General features: G+C 47.3%; 1 protein-coding gene across 2 annotated transcripts in view; it reads right to left on the reverse strand.

Moving 5' to 3' along the window:
- Nucleotides 1-25995, reverse strand: part of trpm2 (transient receptor potential cation channel, subfamily M, member 2) — a 99258-nt gene that overhangs the window by 26208 nt on the left and 47055 nt on the right. For both annotated transcript variants that reach the window (XM_071341930.1, XM_071341931.1), the window contains 15 exons: nt 21165-21310; nt 20306-20418; nt 19787-19891; nt 15720-15801; nt 14981-15130; nt 14403-14521; nt 13525-13657; nt 10189-10360; nt 5975-6155; nt 4799-4980; nt 3110-3242; nt 2178-2265; nt 2000-2087; nt 1713-1879; nt 527-588 (listed from right to left, as the gene is read on the reverse strand). In XM_071341930.1, coding sequence (XP_071198031.1) covers nt 527-588; nt 1713-1879; nt 2000-2087; nt 2178-2265; nt 3110-3242; nt 4799-4980; nt 5975-6155; nt 10189-10360; nt 13525-13657; nt 14403-14521; nt 14981-15130; nt 15720-15801; nt 19787-19891; nt 20306-20418; nt 21165-21310 — 1921 coding nt within the window. The remainder of the gene's footprint in view (nt 1-526; nt 589-1712; nt 1880-1999; nt 2088-2177; nt 2266-3109; nt 3243-4798; nt 4981-5974; nt 6156-10188; nt 10361-13524; nt 13658-14402; nt 14522-14980; nt 15131-15719; nt 15802-19786; nt 19892-20305; nt 20419-21164; nt 21311-25995) is intronic.

A 25995-nucleotide genomic window follows, 5' to 3' on the forward strand; every position in this document is an offset into this window, starting at 1 on the left:
GTAAACAACTCACCCATCTATCTGCTCCTGGCTGTCTCCATTCAGAACAGGAGGATTGTAAACAACTCACCCATCTATCTGTTCCTGGCTGTCTCCATTCAGAACAGGAGGATTGTAAACAACTCACCCATCTATCTGCTCCTGGCTGTCTCCATTCAGAACAGGAGGATTGTAAACAACTCACCCATCTATCTGCTCCTGGCTGTCTCCATTCAGAACAGGAGGATTGTAAACAACTCACCCATCTATCTGCTCCTGGCTGTCTCCATTCAGAACAGGAGGATTGTAAACAACTCACCCATCTATCTGCTCCTGGCTGTCTCCATTCAGAACAGGAGGATTGTAAACAACTCACCCATCTATCTGCTCCTGGCTGTCTCCATTCAGAACAGGAGGATTGTAAACAACTCACCCATCTATCTGTTCCTGGCTGTCTCCATTCAGAACAGGAGGATTGTAAACAACTCACCCATCTATCTGCTCCTGGCTGTCTCCATTCAGAACAGGAGGATTGTAAACAACTCACCCATCTATCTGCTCCTGGCTGTCTCCATTCAGAACAGGAGGATTGTAAAGGATGAAATCAACCTGGAACAGAGGATATGTATTTATTGAAACCATTATAAAACATAACAATATGACGAGACACTTCTGGAGATGTTCAACTGCAGTAAGTCAGCTGTGTCTGAAATGGCTCCTGTCCAGGGCCGTACTGCTACGTGCTCTGGTCAAAAGAAGTGAACTGTAGGAGCAGGGTGCACTGTGAGGTAACATAATAACTATATATTATTATTAATATTATATATTAATATTAGTCAGGCACCTCCCAGGGCACCTTCTCCTCTAGGAGTTATAATATTAGTAAGGAACCACCCACGGCACCTTCTCCTCTAGGAAAAATAATATTAATCAGGCACCTCCCAGGGCACCTTCTCCTCTAGGAGTTATAATATTAGTCAGGAACCTCCCAGGGCACCTTCTCCTCTAGGAGTTATAATATTAGTCAGGAACCTCCCAGGGCACCTTCTCCTCTAGGAGTTATAATATTAGTCAGGAACCTCCCAGGGCACCTTCTCCTCTAGGAGTTATAATATTAGTCAGGCACCTCCCAGGGCACCTTCTCCTCTAGGAGTTATAATATTAGTCAGGAACCTCCCAGGGCATCTTCTCCTCTAGGAGTTATAATATTAGTCAGGCACCTCCCAGGGCACCTTCTCCTCTAGGAGTTATAATATTAGTCAGGAACCACCCACGGCACCTTCTCCTCTAGGAAAAATAATATTAATCAGGCACCTCCCAGGGCACCTTCTCCTCTCGGAGTTATAATATTAGTCAGGAACCACCCACGGCACCTTCTCCTCTAGGAAAAATAATATTAATCAGGCACCTCCCAGGGCACCTTCTCCTCTAGGAGTTATAATATTAGTCAGGAACCTCCCAGGGCACCTTCTCCTCTAGGAGTTATAATATTAATCAGGCACCTCCCAGGGCACCTTCTCCTCTAGGAGTTATAATATTAGTCAGGAACCTCCCAGGGCACCTTCTCCTCTAGGAGTTATAATATTAGTCAGGCACCTCCCAGGGCACCTTCTCCTCTAGGAGTTATAATATTAGTCAGGCACCTCCTAGGGCACCTTCTCCTCTAGGAGTTATAATATTAGTCAGGAACCTCCCAGGGCACCTTCTCCTATTAGGTAATTTAAGTCAGGCACCTCCCAGGGCACCTTCTCCTCAACAACAGGGAAGCGAGGGATGGTACTGTCAGGGTAGTCCAGACGCCGGGCGTTGACATGGTAAAACGTCTTCTCTCTCTCTGACTTCTCCTGTCTATGGGGTTCATTGGGTTCACTTTCAGACCTCTTCAGCTTACCAGGTGAGGCTAGATAGATCATACATAGGACAACATGTAAATACAGCTATCACAGTATTTACTGTATCTACAGAAACAGAGTCCAGTGAGAGGGGGAATACTGTTCTACTCCAGAAATCAGGACCTCACCAAGCTGTGGAGCCTCCTCTTTAGAGTGTAGACCCTGAGCTTTCAGGGTGTCCATGATCCACTGGAGAGCTCTGGCTGACTGGGAGACCTGGAGGAGTGATAACAAGTCCTGAATGTGTTTAAACTTTATAAACACAGTAAGTCAGAGTGATGGGTAAAGTGATGTGGGGGTCAATACCTGCTCCTCCAGTCTGGTCAATCTCTTCACTAAAGCAACCGACCCGGTGGCCTCCTCCCTCTGTAGCAGCTCTGCCATGGTGCTAACCCTGGAGACGAAGACACTGAATCACACAGATCCTAACCCTGGGGGGGGGGCACGGAATCACACAGATCCTAACCCTGGGGGGGGGACACTGAATCACACAGATCCTGACCCTGGGGACGAAGACACTGAATCACACAGATCCTAACCCTGGAGACGAAGACACTGAATCACACAGATCCTAACCCTGGGGACGAAGACACTGAATCACACAGATCCTAACCCTGGGGACGAAGACACTGAATCACACAGATCCTAACCCTGGGGGGGGGACACTGAATCACACAGATCCTAACCCTGGGGACGAAGACACTGAATCACACAGATCCTAACCCTGGAGACGAAGACACTGAATCACACAGATCCTAACCCTGGGGACGAAGACACTGAATCACACAGATCCTAACCCTGGGGGGGGGGACACTGAATCACACAGATCCTAACCCTGGGGACGAAGACACTGAATCACACAGATCCTAACCCTGGGGACGAAGACACTGAATCACACAGATCCTAACCCTGGGGACGAAGACACTGAATCACACAGATCCTAACCCTGGGGACGAAGACACTGAATCACACAGATCCTAACCCTGGAGACGAAGACACTGAATCACACAGATCCTAACCCTGGGGACGAAGACACTGAATCACACAGATCCTAACCCTGGGGACGAAGACACTGAATCACACAAAGAAGTCCTCATTTCAACCCTACGTGTCAGGCTGTTTGTGCATTCAACAACAGGCCAGACAAGACCAGTTGGACTGCAGTTGGAACAGAGTAGTACCCAGGTTGGTCATGTATTTCAGAAAACACACTTCTTAAAAATACATGAATAAGTTACTTGTCAGCGGTGTCTGTGGTACGTTGCTCCATGCTCTGGCTCTGCTGCTGTCTGCAGGAGAGAAGGTAGTTATCCTTCATTAAGGATTCCCACGACAGCAACTCTTCCTCCTCCACCTCAGGCAGCTCCTCCTCTGGAAAAGAGAGAAGGAGAGTGGAGAAGAGAGAGGAGAGGAAGAGTGTGGAGAGGAGGAGAGTGGAGAAGACAGGAGAAGAGTGGAGATGAGGAGAGCGGAGAGTCAAGAAGAGAGGAGGAGAGTGGAGATGAGGAGAGAGGAGAGGAAGAGTGTGGAGTGGAGAGGAGGGGAGGAGAGTGGAGAAGATGAGAGTGGAGAGGAGGAGAGAAGAGAGGAGGAGAGTGGAGAGGAGTAGAAAAGAGAGGAGAGAAAGAGTGGAGAGGAGGAGAGTGGAGAAGAGAGGAGGAGAGTGGAGAGGAGGAGAGTGGAGAAGAGTAGAAAGGAGAGGAGAGAAGGAGAGTGGAGAGGAGGAGAGTGTAGAGGTGAGGAGGAGAGTGGAGAGAAGAGCATGGAGAGGAGAGGAGATGAGGAGAGTGGAGAATACAGGAGGAGAATGAAGATGAGGAGAGAGGAGAGTCAAGAGGAAAGGAGGAGAGTGGAGAAGGGAGGAGGAGAATGGAGCGCAGGATAGTGGTTAGGAGAAAAGGAGGAGAGAAGAGAGGAGGAGAGTGGAGAGGATAGGATGAGTGGAGAGGAGGTGTATGGAGAGGAGAGTGATGATGAGAGTGGAGAGGAGGAAAGTGGAGAGGAGTGAGGAGAGGAGGAGAGTGGTAATGAGAGAGGAGAGTAGGAAGAACAGAGGAGAGGAGGAGAGAAGGAGAATGGAGAGGAGAGGAGGAGAGTGAAGTGGAGAGGAGGAGAGTGAAGAGGAGAGGAGAGGAGAGTGAAGAGGAGATGAGTGGAGAGGAGAGAGTGAAGAGGACAGAGGAGAGGAGGAGATTGAAGAGGAGATGAGGAGAGAAGAGAGGAAAGGAGAAGAGTGAAGAGGATAAGAGTGGAGAGGAGAGAGGAGATTGAAGAGGAGAGGAGGAGAGAAGAGATGAGGAGAGTGGAGAGGATAGTGAAGAGGAGAGTGAAGAGGAGAGGAGGAGAGAGGAGAGGAGGAGAGTGAGGAGGAGAGTGGAGAAGATAGTGGAGAGAAGTGAGGAGGAGAGTGTAGAGGAGAGAGTGGGGAAGAGGGAGGAGTAGAGTGGAGAGGACAGAGGAGAGGAGTGAGGAGAGTGGAGAGGAAAGAGTGGAGAGGAGAGTGGAGCGTGAAAAGGAGAGTGAAGAAGAGGAGAGTCGAGAGTGGAGAGGAGAAGATGGAAGAGGAGAGGATGATGAAGAGGAGGAGAGTGAAGAGGAGGAGAGTGGAGAGGAGGAGAGTGAAGAGGAGAGGAGGAGAGGTGGTGTGAAGAGATGAGGAGAGTGGAGAGGAGAGAGGGGGAGAGTGGAGAGGAGAGAGGGGGAGAGTGGAGAGGAGAGAGATGAGAGACCATATGTAGAATACACTGTATAATATATTTAGGACAGAAGAAAGAGCTAACCAGGTTAACAGTTTAAAGGCAGGTTTCCTGGACACAGACGAAGCCTTGTCTTGCACTAAAAAGAATGTTCAATTGAGAATCTACATTGAAAGTGACTTTTAGTCCAGGACTAGGCCTCATTTGGGTTTTATATATTTCAGGACTCACTGAAGGCTCTGTAACTATTGGGGGGTCTCTGCAGCACTCTGCGTCTGATGAAGAGGAAGATGTGGGAGAGAAGGATGAGTGGAGGGGGGGCAGCTGGTCGGCTGTGGTACTCCTTGATCAGTTCATACCGCTGGAATTTCCAGATGGTGTCTGTGTTATCCTGAACCTCCTGGAAAGTATAGCTGGAGGGTGGAGAGGAAGAGGAAGAGGGAGAAGAGTGAAACACGGACAACAATGCAGATGATAGAAAGTGCAGAGATTGATGAATGGATGGATGGATGGATGGATGGATGGATGGATGGATGGATGGATGGATGGATGGATGGTTGGATAGATGGTTGGATGGATTAATGGTTGGATGGATGGATGGATGGATGGATGGATGGATGGATGGATTAATGAATGAAAGGATGGATGGTTGGATGAATGGATGGATGGATGAGTGGATGAGTGGATGGATGAATGGATGAGTGGATGGATGGATGGATGGATGGATGGATGGATGGATGGATGGATGGATGGATGGATGGTTGGATGGATGGATGGATGGATTAATGAATGAAAGGATGGATGGATGAATGGTTGGATGGATGGTTGGATGGTTGGTTGGTTGGTTGGTTGGATGGATGGATGGATGGATGGATGGATGGTTGGATGGATGAGCGGATGGATGAGCGGATGGATGAGTGGATGGATGGATAGATGGATGGATGGATGGATGGATGGATGGATGGATGGATGGATGGATGGTTGGTTGGTTGGTTGGTTGGTTGGTTGGATGGATGGTTGGATGGATGGTTGGATGGATGAGCGGATGGATGAGTGGATGGATGGATGGTTGGTTGGTTGGATGGATGGTTGGATGGTTGGATGGATGAGTGGATGGATGGATGGTTGGTTGGTTGGATGGATGGTTGGATGGATGAGCGGATGGATGAGTGGATGGATGGTTGGTTGGTTGGTTGGATGGATGGTTGGATGGTTGGATGGATGGTTGGATGGATGAGCGGATGGATGAGTGGATGGATGGATGGTTGGTTGGTTGGATGGATGGTTGGATGGTTGGATGGATGGTTGGATGAGCGGATGGATGAGTGGATGGATAAGTGGATGGATGGATGAGTGGATGGATGGATTGATTGATGTTTCATTGATTGATTGATGATTGGAACCTACTTGAAGATTGCTATTAGCAGGTTGAGCAGCAGTATGTTGGCAAACAGCAGGTAGACACACAGTAGGATTATAGTCAGCCACTCAGGGAACGCAGGCATCTTGTCCTCGTTAAGAATGGGGCATTTAGGCTTTTGAGGCTCTGTACCATTTACACTGCAGGCCTTTATGTCAAACAGGGCATCTGAAGCAGATAGAGGACCCAACAGGGATCAATTACATCAAATATGCCTGTCTGTTTCGTCTCTCCTCAAATCAATTCAACTTTTATTTGTCACCAGAAAGTTACAGACGCAAAAATATCATACCCCGAAGGCATGCTAAACTCTCACGATTACAATAACAGGGGAGGTTAGCATTTTATATCATACCCCCAAGACATGCTAACCTCTCACCATTACAATAACAGGGGAGGTTAGCATTTTATATCATAACCCGAAGGCATGCTAAACACTCACCATTACAATAACAGGGGAGGTTAGCATTTTATATCATACCCCCTAGACATGCTAACCTCTCACCATTACAATAACAGGGGAGGTTAGCATTTTATATCATACACCCAAGACATGCTAAACTCTCACCATTACAATAACAGGGGAGGTTAGCATTTTATATCATACCCCCAAGACATGCTAAACTCTCCCCATTACAATAACAGGGGAGGTTAGCATTTTATATCATACCCCCAAGACATGCTAACCTCTCACCATTACAATAACAGGGGAAGTTAGCATTTTATATCATACCCCCAAGACATGCTAAACTCTCACCATTACAATAACAGGGGAGGTTAGCATTTTATATCATACCCCCAAGACATGCTAACCTCTCACCATTACATTAACAGGGGAAGTTAGCATTTTTGACATACCCAAATCTACCCAAATCTAACTGCCTGTAGCTCAGGACCTGAAGCAAGGATATGCATTTTCTTGATACCATTTGAAAGGAAACACTTTGAAGTTTGTGGAAATGTGAAATGAATGTAGGAGAATATAACCAACTAGATTTGGTAAAAGATAATACAAACCAAAAAACATGTGTTTGTTTCATCATCTTTGAAAGGCAAGAGAAAGGTCACAATGTATTATTCCAAGTGAGGCGCAATTTATATTTTGGCCACTAGATGGCAGCAGTGTATGTCCAAAGTTTTAGACTCAATTTCTGTTAAAAATGTTGTATCAAGACTGCCCAAATATGCCTAATTGGTTTATTAATACATTTTCAAGTTCATAACTGTGCACTCAAACAATATAGCATGGTATTCCTTCATTATAATAGATACTGTAAATTGGACAGTGCAGTTAGATTAACAAGAATTTAAGCTTTCTGCCCATTTCAGATATGTCTATGTCCTAGGAAATGTTCTTGTTATTTGAGTAGCCTGGTACACATTAGCCTACGTTAGCTCAAACTTCCCACAGGGGGAACACCTATCCTGTAGAGGTCATGGTAGCGTTCACATTAATGTAGAAGTGTTCAGAAACATATTCTATTCTTATTTACAATAAACACCTCAATGCTATAGGAAGAATCCCGGAACATATCCCAGTCTGTGCTAGCAAAACAGTCTTGTAAACTCGCGTTTGCTTCATCGGATTCACTGATACCTCCTGTTTGAGCTTTGTAAACAGGAAGCAGGAGAACGGAATCATGGTCAGATTTGCCGAAGGGAGGAGGGAATGCTTTGTATGCAATTCTGGGGGTAGAATAAATGTGGTGTTGCAGAGGAGACGTTAGTAAAAATGAGTAGAATGGTTTTAAGTCTCCGCCCACCCTCTGGGTGAGAGGTTTCTTGTTTGTTTATGGCCCCATACGGTTTGTTGAGTGCCAAAGTGGTGTTGGCTTGTGGCGAGATGTACAGTCGTGGCCAAAAGTTTTGAGAATGACACAAATATTAATTTTCACTGCGTCAGCTTGTGTGATGGCAATTTGCATATCCTCCAGGATGTTATGATGAGTGATCAGAGTCCCTCTTTGCCATGTAAATGAACTGAATCCAAAAACATTTCCACTGCATTTCAGCCCTGCCACAAAAGGACCAGCTGACATCATGTCAGTGATTCTCTCATTAACACAGGTGTGTGTTAAGGCTGGAGATCACTCTGTCATGCTGATTGAGTTCGAATAACAGACTGGAAGCTTCAAAAGGAGGGTGGTGCTTGGAATCATTGTTCTTCCTCTGTCAACCGTGGTTACCTGCAAGGAAACACGTGCCGTCATCATTGCTTTGCACAAAAAGGGCTTCACAGGCAAGGATATTGCTGCCAGTAAGATTGCATTTAAATCAACCATTTATCGGATCATCAAGAACTTCAAGGAGAGCGGTTCAATTGTTGTGAAGAAGGCTTCAGGGCGCCCAAGAAAGTCCAGCAAGCGCCAGGACCGTCTCCTAAAGTTGATTCAGCTGCAGGATCGGGGCACCGCCAGTACAGAGCTTGCTCAGGAATGGCAGCAGGCAGGTGTGAGTGCATCTGCACGCACAGTGAGGCGAAGACTTTTGGAGGATGGCCTGGTGTCAAGAAGGGCAGCAAAGAAGACACTTCTCTCCAGGAAAAACATCAGGGACAGACTGATATTCTGCAAAAGGTACAGGGATTGGACTGCTGAGGACTGGGGTAAAGTCATTTTCTCTGATGAATCGCCTTTCCGACTGTTTGGGGCATCCGGAAAAAAGTTTGTCCGGAGAAGACAAGGTGAGCACTACCATCAGTCCTGTGTCATGCCAACAGTAAAGCATCCTGAGGCCATTCATGTGTGGGGTTGCATCTCAGCCAAGGGAGTGGGCTCACTCACAATTTTGCCTAAGAACACAGCCATGAATAAAGAATGGTACCAACACATCCTCTGAGAGAAACTTCTCCCAACCATCCAGGAACAGTTTGGTGACGAACAATGCCTTTTCCAGCATGATGGAGCACCTTGCCATAAGGCAGAAGTGATAACTAAGTGGCTCGGGGAACAAAACATAGATATTTTGGGTCCATGGCCAGGAATCTCCCCAGACCTTAATCCCATTGAGAACTTGTGGTCAATCCTCAAGAGGCGGGTGGACAAACAAAAACACACAAATTCTGACAAACTCCAACTATTGATTATGCAAGAATGGGCTGCCATCAGTCAGGATGTGGCCCAGAAGTTGACAGCATGCCAGGGCGGATTGCAGAGGTCTTGAAAAATAAGGGTCAACACTGCAAATATTGACTCTTTGCATCAACTTCATGTAATTGTAAATAAAAGCCTTTGACACTTATGAAATGCTTGTAATTATACTTCAGTATTCCATAGTAACATCTGACAAAAATATCTAAAGACACGGAAGCAGCAAACTTTGTGGAAATTAATATTTGTGTCATTCTCAAAACTTTTGGCCACGACTGTAGACAGCTGTGATAATTACGGATGATAACTTTCTTGGTAGATAAAAGGGTCTACAGGCAAAAGCTCCAGATTCCCTTCACACGGGATGCAGGGCACCAGATGTTGTTTATGAAGAGGGGCATCCCTCCCCCTTTTGACTTGCCCGAGGCCTCCTTTGTCTGATCGTGCCGCTGCACGGAGAAACAGCCGAGAGCTAAGTCCATAGAGTCATCCAGCCACGCCACGCCTGCCAACTTCTTATGGAATTGTCATGTTTGGCAATGGAGTTGGCTAGAGCACAAACACATCTGGACCAGGCTACTCAAACAGGAACACAAACACATCTGGACCAGGCTACTCAAACAGGAACACAAACACATCTGGACCAGGCTACTCAAACAGGAACACAAACACATCTGGACCAGGCTACTCAAACAGGAGCACAAACACATCTGGACCAGGCTACTCAAACAGGAACACAAACACATCTGGACCAGGCTACTCAAACAGGAACACAAACACATCTGGACCAGGCTACTCAAACAGGAGCACAAACACATCTGGACCAGGCTACTCAAACAGGAACACAAACACATCTGGACCAGGCTACTCAAACAGGAACACATACACATCTGGACCAGGCTACTCAAACAGCACATAGTAAAAAATAGAAAGACATACCTGCATAGATGAGGACGGTTCCTTTTCATCTGCACATCATTTGATCCTGCTTCTACACCTGCATTGCTTGCTGTTTGGGGTTTTAGGCTGTGTTTCTGTACAGCACTTTATGACATCAACTGATGTAAGAAGGGCTTTATAAATACATTTGATTGATTGATCAGTTGACTTACTGTCGATGTTAGAGGGCATTTTCCCGAAGATGATAAGGTATGGTTCGTAGATGACCCCCCGGACGATCCAGTCCAGTCTGTCCTCGTTGTGGATGAGGATGCCCTGCTTAGCAACGCCGTATGCTACGACCCAGATACTCAGCAGGAACATGAAGAAGAACATATCCAACATCTGGAGGAGAGGAGAGAGATAACAAGTAGTTTAATATGATGGTCCATAGCAGTCATCAACTTTACGAGGGGGACTCCTATAGATTCAAGTAAAGGAGCCCTAAATGTCGCCTGTCTTTTCTAAGCTTAGGGGCGCTATTTTCACGTCCGGATGAAAAGTGTGCCCAAAGTAAACTGCCTGCTACTCAGGCCCAGAAGCTAGGATATGCATATAATTGGTAAATTTGGATAGAAAACACTCTGAAGTTTCTAAAACTGTTTGAATAATGTCTGTGAGTATAACAGAACTGATTTGGCAGGCGAAACCCCGAGCACAATCCATCCAGGGAATTTTTTGTAGTTGACGTCAATCTGTTTTCCATAGTTTTTCTATGGTAAGCCAGTTTTAATAGAAATATGCCTGCAGTTCCTATAGCTTCCACTAGATGTCAACAGTCTTTAGGAATTGGTTGAAGTTTTTCTTTAGAGAAATGAAGAAGTACGGCAGTTCAGAACGAGGGTCCAGCCGAGTGCACTCTAATGTTTTGATGCGCGCGACCTGGAACGTGCTTTCTTTATTTTCCTCCGGTATTGAACACAGTTTATCCCGTCTTAAATTTTATAGATTATTTACGTTAACAAATACCTAAAGTTGTATTAGAAAAGTTGTTTGAAATGTTTGGATCAAGATTACAGGTAACTTATAAGATATTTTGTAGTCATGTTGCGCGAGTTGGAACCGGTGTTTTTTTAAATCAAACGCGCCATAATAAATGGACATTTTGGATATATAACGACGATCCAGTGAAAATGTAGAGCGCCAAATTCAAATAAATTACTATAAAAATTAAACTTTCATGAAATCACACATTCAATATACCAAATTAAAGCTACACTTGTTGTGAATCCAGCCAACGTGTCATATTTCAAAAATGCTTTACGACGAAAGCAAACAATGCTATTATCTGAGGATAGCACCCCAGCTAACAAATCACAGACCATCATATTTCAACATTCCCGGCGCGACACAAAGAGCAGAAATAAAGATATAATTCATGCCTTACCTTTGACGAGCTTCTTCTGTTGGCACTCCAATTTGTCCCATAAACATCACAAATGGTCCTTTTGTTCGATTAATTCCGTCGATATATATCCAAAATGTCCATTTATTTGGCGCGTTTGATCCAGAAAAACACCGGTTCCAACTTGCACAACGTGACTACAAAATATCTCAAAAGTTACCTGTAAGCTTTGTCCAAACATTTCAAACTACTTTTGTAATACAATTTTAGGTATTTTTTTACGTAAATAATCGATAAAATTGAAGACGGGATGATCTGTGTTCAATACCGGAGGAAAATAATGTGTAGCATGCTTTCTGGTCACACGCCTCTAACAAAACAGTACACTTCACTGGAGCCTCATTCTGAACATGGCTACTTCTTCATTTTCTCAAAGGAAAAACCTCAACCAATTTCTAAAAACTGTTGACATCCAGTGGAAGCAATAGGAACTGCAGGAAGGTCCCTTAGAAATCTGGATTCCCAATGAAAACCCATTGAAAAGAGAGTGACCTAAAAAAAAATCTGAATGGTTTGTCCTCGGGGTTTTGCCTGCCAAATAAGTTCTGTTATAAAGTTAAGCTCTGTTATAAAAACCATCAAGCGCTATGATGAAACTGGCTCTCATGAAGACCGTCACAGGAAAGGAAGACCCAGAGTTACCTCTGCTACAGAGGATAAGTTCATTAGAGTTACCAGCCTCATAAATTGCAGCCCAAATAAATGCTTCACAGAGTTCAAGTAACAGACACATCTCAACATCAACTGTTCAGAGGAGACCACGTGAATCAGACCTTCATGGTCAAATTGCTGCAAAGAAACCACTACTAAATGACACCAATAAGAAGAGACTTGCTTGGGCCAAGAAACACGAGCAATGGACATTAGACCGGTGGAAATCTGCCCTTTGGTCTGATGAGTCCAAATGTGAGATTTTTGGTTCCAACCGCCGTGTAAGACGCAGAGTAGGTGAATGGATGATCTCCGCATGTGTGGTTCCCACCGTGAAGCATGGAGGTGGAGTTGTGATGGTGGGGGATGCTTTGCTGGTGACACTGTGAGTGATTTATTTACAATTCAAGGCATACTTAACCAGCATGGCTATCTCAGCATTCTGCATCATCCCATCCCATCTGGTTTGGCCTTAGTGGAACTATAATTTGTTTTTCAACAGGACAATGACCCAACACACCTCCAGGCTGTGTAAGGGCTATTTTACCAAGAAGGAGAGTGATGTAAGTGGCCTCCCCAATCACCTGACTTCAACCCAATTGAAATGGTTTGGGATGAGTTGGACCGCAGAGTGAAGGAAAAGCAGACAATAAGTGCTCAACACATGTGGGAACTCCTTCAAGACTGTTGGAAAATCATTCCAGGTGAAGCTGGTTGAGAGAATGCCAAGAGTGTGCAAAGCTGTCATCAAGGCAAAGGGTGGCTACTTTGAAGAATCTCAAATATAAAATATATTTTGATTTGTTTAACACTTTTTGGGAACTACATGATTCCATGTGTTATTTCATAGTTTTGATGTCTTCACTATTATTCTACAATGTAGAAAATAGTACAAATAAAGAAAACACACTTGAATGAGTAGGTGTGTCCAAACCTTTGACTGGTATATTTTCTTTATTATTTATTTCACCTTTATTTAACCAGGTAGGCAAGTTGAGAACAAGTTCTCATTTACAACTGCGACCTGGCCAAGATAAAGCAAAGCAGTGCGACACAAACAACAACACAGAGTTACACATGAAATAAACAAACATACAGTCAATAATAAAGTGGAATACAGTGTGTGCAATTGTATTGTTTTATGTGTATGTTATGCCTAACCGTAGCCTTAAATTAAGACCAAAAAGCTTATTTTTGTTTTCCTGAATTTCTAAGTTATAGCCGATTTTGACTTTGTGGCTGTGGTAACTATTTGAAAGGGCAGTGAATTCTCTGCTACTTTGAGAACTTGTAAACAAGCCTCCTGTGTGTTAGATGCAGATGGTTAACTGGTGTTAGCTTTATAAAGCCTGATGTAGTTTGTTGATATTCAACATTTTTACACAACTACAGTGGCTCACAATAGTCTAGACACAATAACAGGAAGTTAATGTGTATCAATCTATCCTCTCACCATTCTCCTGACGATGATGATCTTGGGGCCCAGAGTTTTACTGATGATGAAGATGGCCATGAGACGAAGACAGAAGATGATGAAGTCGATACACAGGATGACCTTCCCTGCATAGAACAACCTGGTGGTCAGTCTGCAAGTGAAATATACAGTAGATCAGTAGTATGAGGTCATCTCTCGTGATAGACATGAACGCTGGAATCATTAATGGTGAAACGGCCATTTGCTGTATTACATTTCTACTGCGCGAACAACAGCATATGGAGCTGTTTCCTACAGCGCAGTCCATCTTTAACGTTAGCTAGCGTTCCCTACAGCGCAGTCCATCTTTAACGCTAACTAGCGTTCCCCACAGCGCAGTCCATATTTAACGTTAGCTAACGTTTCCTACAGCGCAGTCCATCTTTAACGCTAACTAGCGTTCCCCACAGCGCAGTCCATATTTAACGTTAGCTAGCGTTTCCTACAGCGCAGTCCATCTTTAACGTTAGCTAGCGTTCCCTACAGCGCAGTCCATCTTTAACGCTAACTAGCGTTCCCCACAGCGCAGTCCATATTTAACGTTAGCTAACGTTTCCTACAGCGCAGTCCATCTTTAACGCTAACTAGCGTTCCCTACAGCGCAGTCCATCTTTAACGCTAACTAGCGTTCCCCACAGCGCAGTCCATCTTTAACGTTAGCTAGCGTTTCCTACAGCGCAGTCCATATTTAACGTTAGCTAACGTTTCCTACAGCGCAGTCCATCTTTAACGCTAACTAGCGCTCCCTACAGCGGAGTCCATCTTTAGCGCTAACTAGCGTTCCCTACAGCGCAGTCCATATTTAACGCTAGCAAGCGTTAGAGGAAGAAGAAAATGAGGAAGAGGAGGCAGCTCACCTGAAGGCCAGGCCGATGAGGAAGAGCAGGATGGACAGAAAGTCTAGAATGTTCCACATGTCATTAATGTACATATCAGCCTTCTTACGGAACCCAAACCCATCTGGGTCATGGAACAGCTGAGGGCACAAACAACACATTGTTAATACTGTAGACACATCCATCTTCTAACGTCATACTCGTTTGGCCAATCTATTTTGACTAATGTTGATAATTGGATATGGAGAAGGGTGAGCCGGTCAAGGATCGATTCAGACAAGGTGGTAAATTGTATGACAAGTGACAGTTTTATTTAAGAGTAAAGATATCTGGTACAAGCGTGCACGGACTTATTCATTTAGCTCATATGGAACTTGCAGAAATAAGCCCAGATACTGGGTGTGTGTGGGTCTCAGTATCTGCTTATGAGTTTGTGAGAAACCCTGTTTTGAAAGAAGTTAGTTATAACAACGTAATAGCAATATGCTTGTGTTATATTAAATGGTATTTATTACACTAAGTAGAATAGGATGTGCGTGTGTGTGCGTGTGCGTGCGTGCGTGCGTGCGTGTGTGTGAGCACAGGACAAGGTGTCTCACCTGTCGGATCTCCTCACAGACCAATGAGATGAGCCAGACATAGAGAAGCCCCTCCCTCCAGGAGGGCGTGGCCTGGAAGTCGATCATCAGCACCACAGAGAACAGCAGCAGGAAGCTGAAGTAGGACAAGATGTTCCAGTAGAACTTCACCTGTATGGGGAGAGGTCAACAGAGGTCAGGGGTCAGGTAATGGTTAACAACAACAGTAGAACTACACCTGGGGAGAGGTCAACAGAGGTCAGGTAAGGTTTAACAACAACAGTAGAACTTCACCTGGGGAGAGGTCAACAGAGGTCAGGGGTCAGGTAAGGGTTAACAACAACAGTTGAACTTCACCTGGGGAGAGGTCAACAGAGGTCAGGGGTCAGGAAAGGTTTAACAACAACAGTAGAACTTAACCTGGGGAGAGGTCAACAGAGGTCAGGTAAGGTTTAACAACAACAGTAGAACTTCACCTGGGGAGAGGTCAACAGAGGTCAGGGGTCAGGAAAGGTTTAACAACAACAGTAGAACTTAACCTGGGGAGAGGTCAACAGAGGTCAGGTAAGGTTTAACAACAACAGTAGAACTTCACCTGGGGAGAGGTCAACAGAGGTCAGGGGTCAGGTAAGGGTTAACAACAACAGTTGAACTTCACCTGAGGAGAGCTCAACAGAGATCAAGGGTGAGGGGTTGGGTAAGGGTTTACCTGAGGAGAGGTCAACAGAGGTCAAGGGTGAGGGGTTGGATAAGGGTTTACCTGAGGAGAGGTGAAGAGGCTGACCAGCCGGGTGGAGACTGTCAACGGTTTCAGACCCAGAGGGATCCTGGCAAGGAGGTCACTAAGGGGGCAGACGGCAAGGGTGAGAGGTCAGGAGGGAGGTGTCAGGTAGGTGTTTATAGCTGCAGAATGTAAACCAATGCATCAGAAATGTCACCCTTTGTCCTTCTAGTGCACTACTTTCATAGGGAATAGGGAGCCATCTGGGACAGACTCTCAGTCTACTTTTATAGGGAATAGGGGCCATCTGGGACAGACTCTCAGTCTACTTTTATAGGGAATAGGGGACCATCTGGGACAGACTCTCAGTCTACTTTTATAGGGAATAGGGGACCATCTGGGACAGACTCTCAGTCTACTATTATAGGGAATAGGGGACATCTGGGACAGACTCTCAGTCTACTTTTATAGGGAATAGGGGACCATCTGGGACAGACTCTCAGTCTACTTTTATAGGGAATAGGGGACCATCTGGGACAGACTCTCAGTCTACTTTTATATGGAATAGGGGACATCTGGGACAGACTCTCAGTCTACTTTTATAGGGAATAGGGACCATCTGGGACAGACTCTCAGTCTACTTTTATAGGGAATAGGGGACATCTGGGACAGACTCTCAGTCTACTTTTATAGGGAATAGGGGACATCTGGGACAGACTCTCAGTCTACTTTTATAGGGAATAGGGGACATCTGGGACAGACTCTCAGTCTACTTTTATAGGGAATAGGGGACATCTGGGACAGACTCTCAGTCTACTTTTATAGGGAATAGGGGACATCTGGGACAGACTCTCAGTCTACTTTTATAGGGAATAGGGGACCATCTGGGACAGACTCTCAGTCTACTATTATAGGGAATAGGGGACCATCTGGGACAGACTCTCAGTCTACTTTTATAGGGAATAGGGGACATCTGGGACAGACTCTCAGTCTACTTTTATATGGAATAGGGGACCATCTGGGACAGACTCTCAGTCTACTTTTATAGGGAATAGGGGACCATCTGGGACAGACTCTCAGTCTACTTTTATAGGGAATAGGGGACATCTGGGACAGACTCTCAGTCTACTTTTATAGGGAATAGGGGACATCTGGGACAGACTCTCAGTCTACTTTTATAGGGAATAGGGGACATCTGGGACAGACTCTCAGTCTACTTTTATAGGGAATAGGGGACATCTGGGACAGACTCTCAGTCTACTATTATAGGGAATAGGGGACATCTGGGACAGACTCTCAGTCTACTTTTATAGGGAATAGGGGACATCTGGGACAGACTCTCAGTCTACTTTTATAGGGAATAGGGGACATCTGGGACAGACTCTCAGTCTACTTTTATAGGGAATAGGGGACATCTGGGACAGACTCTCAGTCTACTTTTATAGGGAATAGGGGACATCTGGGACAGACTCTCAGTCTACTATTATAGGGAATAGGGGACATCTGGGACAGACTCTCAGTCTACTTTTATAGGGAATAGGGGACATCTGGGACAGACTCTCAGTCTACTTTTATAGGGAATAGGGGACATCTGGGACAGACTCTCAGTCTACTTTTATAGGGAATAGGGGACATCTGGGACAGACTCTCAGTCTACTTTTATAGGGAATAGGGGACATCTGGGACAGACTCTCAGTCTACTTTTATAGGGAATAGGGGACATCTGGGACAGACTCTCAGTCTACTTTTATAGGGAATAGGGGACCATCTGGGACAGACTCTCAGTCTACTATTATAGGGAATAGGGGACCATCTGGGACAGACTCTCAGTCTACTTTTATAGGGAATAGGGGACATCTGGGACAGACTCTCAGTCTACTTTTATATGGAATAGGGGACCATCTGGGACAGACTCTCAGTCTACTTTTATAGGGAATAGGGACCATCTGGGACAGACTCTCAGTCTACTTTTATAGGGAATAGGGGACCATCTGGGACAGACTCTCAGTCTACCTTTATAGGGAATAGGGGACCATCTGGGACAGACTCTCAGTCTACTTTTATAGGGAATAGGGGCCATCTGGGACAGACTCTCAGTCTACTTTCATAGGGAATAGGGGACCATCTGGGACAGACTCTCAGTCTACTTTTATAGGGAATAGGGGACATCTGGGACAGACTCTCAGTCTACTATTATAGGGAATAGGGGACATCTGGGACAGACTCTCAGTCTACTATTATAGGGAATAGGGGACATCTGGGACAGACTCTCAGTCTACTTTTATAGGGAATAGGGGACATCTGGGACAGACTCTCAGTCTACTTTTATAGGGAATAGGGGACATCTGGGACAGACTCTCAGTCTACTATTATATGGAATAGTGGACCATCTGGGACAGACTCTCAGTCTACTTTTATAGGGAATAGGGGACCATCTGGGACAGACTCTCAGTCTACTTTTATAGGGAATAGGGGACATCTGGGACAGACTCTCAGTCTACTTTTATAGGGAATAGGGGACATCTGGGACAGACTCTCGGTCTACTTTTATAGGGAATAGGGGACATCTGGGACAGACTCTCAGTCTACTTTTATATGGAATAGGGGACCATCTGGGACAGACTCTCAGTCTACTTTTATAGGGAATAGGGACCATCTGGGACAGACTCTCAGTCTACTTTTATAGGGAATAGGGGACCATCTGGGACAGACTCTCAGTCTACTTTTATAGGGAATAGGGGACATCTGGGACAGACTCTCAGTCTACTTTTATAGGGAATAGGGGACCATCTGGGACAGACTCTCAGTCTACTTTTATAGGGAATAGGGGCCATCTGGGACAGACTCTCAGTCTACTTTCATAGGGAATAGGGGACATCTGGGACAGACTCTCAGTCTACTATTATAGGGAATAGGGGACATCTGGGACAGACTCTCAGTCTACTATTATAGGGAATAGGGGACATCTGGGACAGACTCTCAGTCTACTTTTATAGGGAATAGGGGACATCTGGGACAGACTCTCAGTCTACTTTTATAGGGAATAGGGGACATCTGGGACAGACTCTCAGTCTACTATTATATGGAATAGTGGACCATCTGGGACAGACTCTCAGTCTACTTTTATAGGGAATAGGGACCATCTGGGACAGACTCTCAGTCTACTTTTATAGGGAATAGGGGACCATCTGGGACAGACTCTCAGTCTACTTTTATAGGGAATAGGGGACATCTGGGACAGACTCTCAGTCTACTTTTATAGGGAATAGGGGACATCTGGGACAGACTCTCAGTCTACTTTTATAGGGAATAGGGGACATCTGGGACAGACTCTCAGTCTACTTTTATATGGAATAGGGGACATCTGGGACAGACTCTCAGTCTACTTTTATAGGGAATAGGGGACATCTGGGACAGACTCTCAGTCTACTTTTATAGGGAATAGGGGACCATCTGGGACAGACTCTCAGTCTACTTTTATAGGGAATAGGGGACATCTGGGACAGACTCTCAGTCTACTTTTATAGGGAATAAGGGACATCTGGGACAGACTCTCAGTCTACTTTTATAGGGAATATGGACCATCTGGGACAGACTCTCAGTCTACTTTTATAGGGAATAGGGGACCATCTGGGACAGACTCTCAGTCTACTTTTATAGGGAATAGGGGACATCTGGGACAGACTCTCAGTCTACTTTTATAGGGAATAGGGGACATCTGGGACAGACTCTCAGTCTACTTTTATAGGGAATAGGGGACATCTGGGACAGACTCTCAGTCTACTTTTATAGGGAATAGGGGACATCTGGGACAGACTCTCAGTCTACTATTATAGGGAATAGGGGACCATCTGGGACAGACTCTCAGTCTACTTTTATAGGGAATAGGGGACATCTGGGACAGACTCTCAGTCTACTATTATAGGGAATAGGGGACCATCTGGGACAGACTCTCAGTCTACTTTTATAGGGAATAGGGGACATCTGGGACAGACTCTCAGTCTACTTTTATAGGGAATAGGGGACATCTGGGACAGACTCTCAGTCTACTTTTATAGGGAATAGGGGACATCTGGGACAGACTCTCAGTGTATAATCAGACTCACTGTACAGGAGGCTTCCTCCTGGTGCAGGCCTGGCTTCCTGTTAATGACTCCATGGTGAGCAGCTCAGCACTCCTCTCTGCCTCTCTCTGGATGGACTCATCACGCCTGGGGGATTAGAGAGGATATTACTCACCCAGACCATGTTCAGCGTGTAGTCAATTATACATCCAGTTAGATTCACTTCCCTGAGTGAGCAAGATGGCAGTTCAGTCTTTTACCATTGGGTGTTGCTGCCACCATGTGGTGTGCCTGAGGTTTTACCACATTCTCTCTCCTCACCCAGACTCTGTCCTCCTATATCTGTTACAGAGCTGTGGCCAGCAGTACCTACCTGAATCCCAGGAAGCCAGTGTAGATGAGCAGGAAGAACAGCACAGAGTAGCACCCTCCACAGAGGGGTTAGGGGACAGAGTTAGGGGTTAGGGGCCGGGATTAGGGGACAGGGTTAGGGGCCATGGTTAGGGGCCAGGGATAGAGGTTAGGGCTTAGGGGCAAGGTTAGGGATCAGAGGTTAGTTACCTGAATCCCAGGAAGCCAGTGTAAATGAGAGGGAAGAACAGCATACATAGCAGCACCCTCCACAGAGGATTGTCTGCCGCCAGCTCCCCACACCAGATCTGGGTCAGGAGAGCCTGGGGGAAACAGAACGGAAAACTCAGGACCAGATCTGGATCAGGAGAGCCTGGGGAAGACAGAACAGACGACTCGGGACCAGTTCTGAATCAGGAGAGCCTGGGGGAGACAGAACAGACGACTCGGGACCAGATCTGGATCAGGAGAGCCTGGGGGAGACAGAACAGACGACTCGGGACCAGTTCTGGGTCAGGAGAGCCTGGGGGAGACAGAACCGATGACTCTGTACCAGTTCTGGATCAGGAGAGCCTGGGGGAGACAGAACAGATGACTCGGGACCAGTTCTGGATCAGGAGAGCCTGGGGGAGACAGAACAGACAGAACAGACGACTCGGGACCAGTTCTGGATCAGGAGAGCGAGGGGGAGACAGAACAGATGACTCGGGACCAGATCTGGATCAGGAGAGCCTGGGGGAGACAGAACAGATGACTCGGGACCAGTTCTGGATCAGGAGAGCCTGGGGGAGACAGAACAGATGACTCGGTACCAGTTCTGGATCAGGAGAGCCTGGGGGAGACAGAACAGACGACTCAGAACCAATCACAGACACAGTGCTACACAACACACATAATGGAACACCTGCTTTAGAAACAGTTGAATCCACTACTGCTCCACTAGATCTCACAAGACCAAAGGCAGTGTAAGGAAAATATTTGTGAGAAGTGTGATTAATTAAATACAATTCAAAAGGGTAGTGATAATATAACTGGAGTTACCTGAACCCCAGAATGACCTTTGACCTACCTGAACCCCAGAGTGAGCAACAAAGCTCTTGTCATCAGCCTCCAGAGCCAGCCTCAGACAAGTGGTTTGACCCCAGGATGAAGAGACCCGGATTAGCAGCCTCTGGGCACGCTCCTCATCACAGCAGTGGCACTCACTGAACACACCTGAGACAACACACACACAGGACATACACTGAACACACCTGACAGACAGGACAAGACCACTCACTGAACACACCTGACAGACAGGACAAGACCACTCACTGAACACACCTGACAGACAGGACAAGACCACTCACTGAACACACCTGAGACAACACACACACAGGACATACACTGAACACACCTGACAGACAGGACAAGACCACTCACTGAACACACCTGAGACAACACACACACAGGACATACACTGAACACACCTGACAGACAGGACAAGACCACTCACTGAACACACCTGAGACAACACACACACAGGACATACACTGAACACACCTGACAGACAGGACAAGACCACTCACTGAACACACCTGAGACAACACACACACAGGACATACACTGAACACACCTGACAGACAGGACAAGACCACTCACTGAACACACCTGAGACAACACACACACAGGACATACACTGAACACACCTGACAGACAGGACAAGACCACTCACTGAACACACCTAAGAGAGACAGGACTTGGTCACTCAGTCTCACCACAAGATAACAGGACTGGCAGATGGGAGACTAATTTGTAAAAGAACAATGTCTGCTCATTAATTTCCAGTGCTTGACTTGGACTGAAATAGATGTCGGTACTCAGTTTTGGTGCCGGTACAATTTATATTTAGGTGCAGGGCCCGGTTGCATAAAACATCTTGAGTTTCCCTTCAGAGTTTACTTGAAGGAATACTTTTCCCTTAAATAAGGGAATTGTTAAGGGTGTTGCATATAGCCCCCCAAACATTTCCTTGGGTAAGGGCATAATTTAAGGTGTTTTATGGTAGTTTGAAGGCATGTACGGTTACCACGGAGAAAACCTGATTCACTGACTGAACATCTCTCATCAAAGAGATCACAAATTAGAACTTCTGTCTTCAAGAACGCGATCGGTCGTGCGAGGGCACGTGGCTTGGTGAAGCTCATAATGAGGAACTAGAGCGCGGTCTAGCGAGGGCACGTGGCTTGGTGAAGCTCATAATGAGGAACTAGAGCGCGGTCTAGCGAGGGCACGTGGCTTGGTGAAGCTCATAATGAGGAACTAGAGCGCGGTCTAGTGAGGGCACGTGGCTTGGTGAAGCTCATAATGAGGAACTAGAACGCGATCGGTCGTGCGAGGGCACGTGGCTTGGTGAAGCTCATAATGAGGAACTAGAGCGCGGTCTAGCGAGGGCACGTGGCTTGGTGAAGCTCATAATGAGGAACTAGAGCGCGAGCGGTCTAGTGAGGGCACGTGGCTTGGTGAAGCTCATAATGAGGAACTAGAGCGCGGTCTAGCGAGGGCACGTGGCTTGGTGAAGCTCATAATGAGGAACTAGAGCGCGGTCTAGCGAGGGCACGTGGCTTGGTGAAGCTCATAATGAGGAACTAGAGCGCGGTCTAGCGAGGCCACGTGGCTTGGTGAAGCTCATAATGAGGAACTAGAGCGCGAGCGGTCTAGTGAGGGCACGTGGCTTGGTGAAGCTCATAATGAGGAACTAGAGCGCGGTCTAGCGAGGGCACGTGGCTTGGTGAAGCTCATAATGAGGAACTAGAGCGCGAGCGGTCTAGCGAGGGCACGTGGCTTGGTGAAGCTCATAATGAGGAACTAGAGCGCGGTCTAGCGAGGGCACGTGGCTTGGTGAAGCTCATAATGAGGAACTAGAGCGCGGTCTAGCGAGGACACGTGGCTTGGTGAAGCTCATAATGAGGAACTAGAGCGCGGTCTAGCGAGGGCACGTGGCTTGGTGAAGCTCATAATGAGGAACTAGAGCGCGAGCGGTCTAGTGAGGGCACGTGGCTTGGTGAAGCTCATAATGAGGAACTAGAGCGCGGTCTAGCGAGGGCACGTGGCTTGGTGAAGCTCATAATGAGGAACTAGAGCGCGGTCTAGCGAGGGCACGTGGCTTGGTGAAGCTCATAATGAGGAACTAGAGCGCGGTCTAGTGAGGGCACGTGGCTTGGTGAAGCTCATAATGAGGAACTAGAACGCGATCGGTCGTGCGAGGGCACGTGGCTAGGTGAAGCTCATAATGAGGAACTAGAGCGCGGTCTAGCGAGGGCACGTGGCTTGGTGAAGCTCATAATGAGGAACTAGAGCGCGGTCTAGTGAGGGCACGTGGCTTGGTGAAGCTCATAATGAGGAACTAGAGCGCGGTCTAGTGAGGGCACGTGGCTTGGTGAAGCTCATAATGAGGAACTAGAACGCGATCGGTCGTGCGAGGGCACGTGGCTTGGTGAAACTCATAATGAGGAACTAGAGCGCGGTCTAGCGAGGGCACGTGGCTTGGTGAAGCTCATAATGAGGAACTAGAGCGCGAGCGGTCTAGTGAGGGCACGTGGCTTGGTGAAGCTCATAATGAGGAACTAGAGCGCGGTCTAGCGAGGGCACGTGGCTTGGTGAAGCTCATAATGAGGAACTAGAGCGCGGTCTAGCGAGGGCACGTGGCTTGGTGAAGCTCATAATGAGGAACTAGAGCGCGGTCTAGCGAGGGCACGTGGCTTGGTGAAGCTCATAATGAGGAACTAGAGCGCGAGCGGTCTAGTGAGGGCACGTGGCTTGGTGAAGCTCATAATGAGGAACTAGAGCGCGGTCTAGCGAGGGCACGTGGCTTGGTGAAGCTCATAATGAGGAACTAGAGCGTGAGCGGTCTAGCGAGGGCACGTGGCTTGGTGAAGCTCAAAATGAGGAACTAGAGCGCGAGCGGTCTAGTGAGGGCACGTGGCTTGGTGAAGCTCAAAATGAGGAACTAGAGCGCGGTCTAGCGAGGGCACGTGGCTTGGTGAAGCTCATAATGAGGAACTAGAGCGCGGTCTAGCGAGGGCACGTGGCTTGGTGAAGCTCATAATGAGGAACTAGAGCGCGAGCGGTCTAGTGAGGGCACGTGGCTTGGTGAAGCTCATAATGAGGAACTAGAGCGCGGTCTAGCGAGGGCACGTGTGGCTTGGTGAAGCTCATAATGAGGAACTAGAGCGCGAGCGCGGTCTAGCGAGGGCACGTGGCTTGGTGAAGCTCATAATGAGGAACTAGAGCGCGATCGGTCGTGCGAGGGCACGTGGCTTGGTGAAGCTCATAATGAGGAACTAGAGCGCGGTCTAGCGAGGGCACGTGGCTTGGTGAAGCTCATAATGAGGAACTAGAGCGAGAGCGGTCTAGCGAGGACACGTGGCTTGGTGAAGCTCATAATGAGGAACTAGAGCGCGGTCTAGCGAGGGCACGTGGCTTGGTGAAGCTCATAATGAGGAACTAGAGCGCGGTCTAGTGAGGGCACGTGGCTTGGTGAAGCTCATAATGAGGAACTAGAGCGCGGTCTAGCGAGGGCACGCGGCTTGGTGAAGCTCATAATGAGGAACTAGAGCGCGGTCTAGCGAGGACACGTGGCTTGGTGAAGCTCATACAATGAGGAACTAGAGCGCGGTCTAGTGAGGGCACGTGGCTTGGTGAAGCTCATAATGAGGAACTAGAGCGCGGTCTAGTGAGGGCACGTGGCTTGGTGAAGCTCATAATGAGGAACTAGAGCGCGGTCTAGTGAGGGCACGTGGCTTGGTGAAGCTCATAATGAGGAACTAGAGAGCGGTCTAGCGAGGGCACGTGGCTTGGTGAAGCTCATAATGAGGAACTAGAGCGCGGTCTAGCGAGGGCACGTGGCTTGGTGAAGCTCATAATGAGGAACTAGAGCGCGGTCTAGCGAGGGCACGTGGCTTGGTGAAGCTCATAATGAGGAACTAGAGCGCGGTCTAGCGAGGGCACGTGGCTTGGTGAAGCTCATAATGAGGAACTAGAGCGCGGTCTAGTGAGGGCATGTGGCTTGGTGAAGCTCAAAATGAGGAACTAGAGCGCGAGCGGTCTAGCGAGGGCACGTGGCTTGGTGAAGCTCATAATGAGGAACTAGAGCGCGGTCTAGCGAGGGCACGTGGCTTGGTGAAGCTCATACAATGAGGAACTAGAGCGCGGTCTAGTGAGGGCACGTGGCTTGGTGAAGCTCATAATGAGGAACTAGAGCGCGGTCTAGTGAGGGCATGTGGCTTGGTGAAGCTCAAAATGAGGAACTAGAGCGCGAGCGGTCTAGCGAGGGCACGTGGCTTGGTGAAGCTCATAATGAGGAACTAGAGCGCGGTCTAGCGAGGACACGTGGCTTGGTGAAGCTCATACAATGAGGAACTAGAGCGCGGTCTAGTGAGGGCACGTGGCTTGGTGAAGCTCATAATGAGGAACTAGAGCGCGGTCTAGTGAGGGCACGTGGCTTGGTGAAGCTCATAATGAGGAACTAGAGCGCGAGCGGTCTAGCGAGGGCACGTGGCTTGGTGAAGCTCATAATGAGGAACTAGAGAGCGGTCTAGCGAGGGCACGTGGCTTGGTGAAGCTCATAATGAGGAACTAGAGCGCGGTCTAGCGAGGGCACGTGGCTTGGTGAAGCTCATAATGAGGAACTAGAGCGCGGTCTAGCGAGGGCACGTGGCTTGGTGAAGCTCATAATGAGGAACTAGAGCGCGGTCTAGTGAGGGCATGTGGCTTGGTGAAGCTCAAAATGAGGAACTAGAGCGCGGTCTAGCGAGGGCACGTGGCTTGGTGAAGCTCATAATGAGGAACTAGAGCGCGGTCTAGCGAGGGCACGTGGCTTGGTGAAGCTCATAATGAGGAACTAGAGCGCGGTCTAGTGA

The sequence above is a fragment of the Salvelinus alpinus genome, chromosome 14 (assembly GCF_045679555.1).
Source record: "Salvelinus alpinus chromosome 14, SLU_Salpinus.1, whole genome shotgun sequence".
Taxonomy (NCBI): domain Eukaryota; kingdom Metazoa; phylum Chordata; class Actinopteri; order Salmoniformes; family Salmonidae; genus Salvelinus; species Salvelinus alpinus.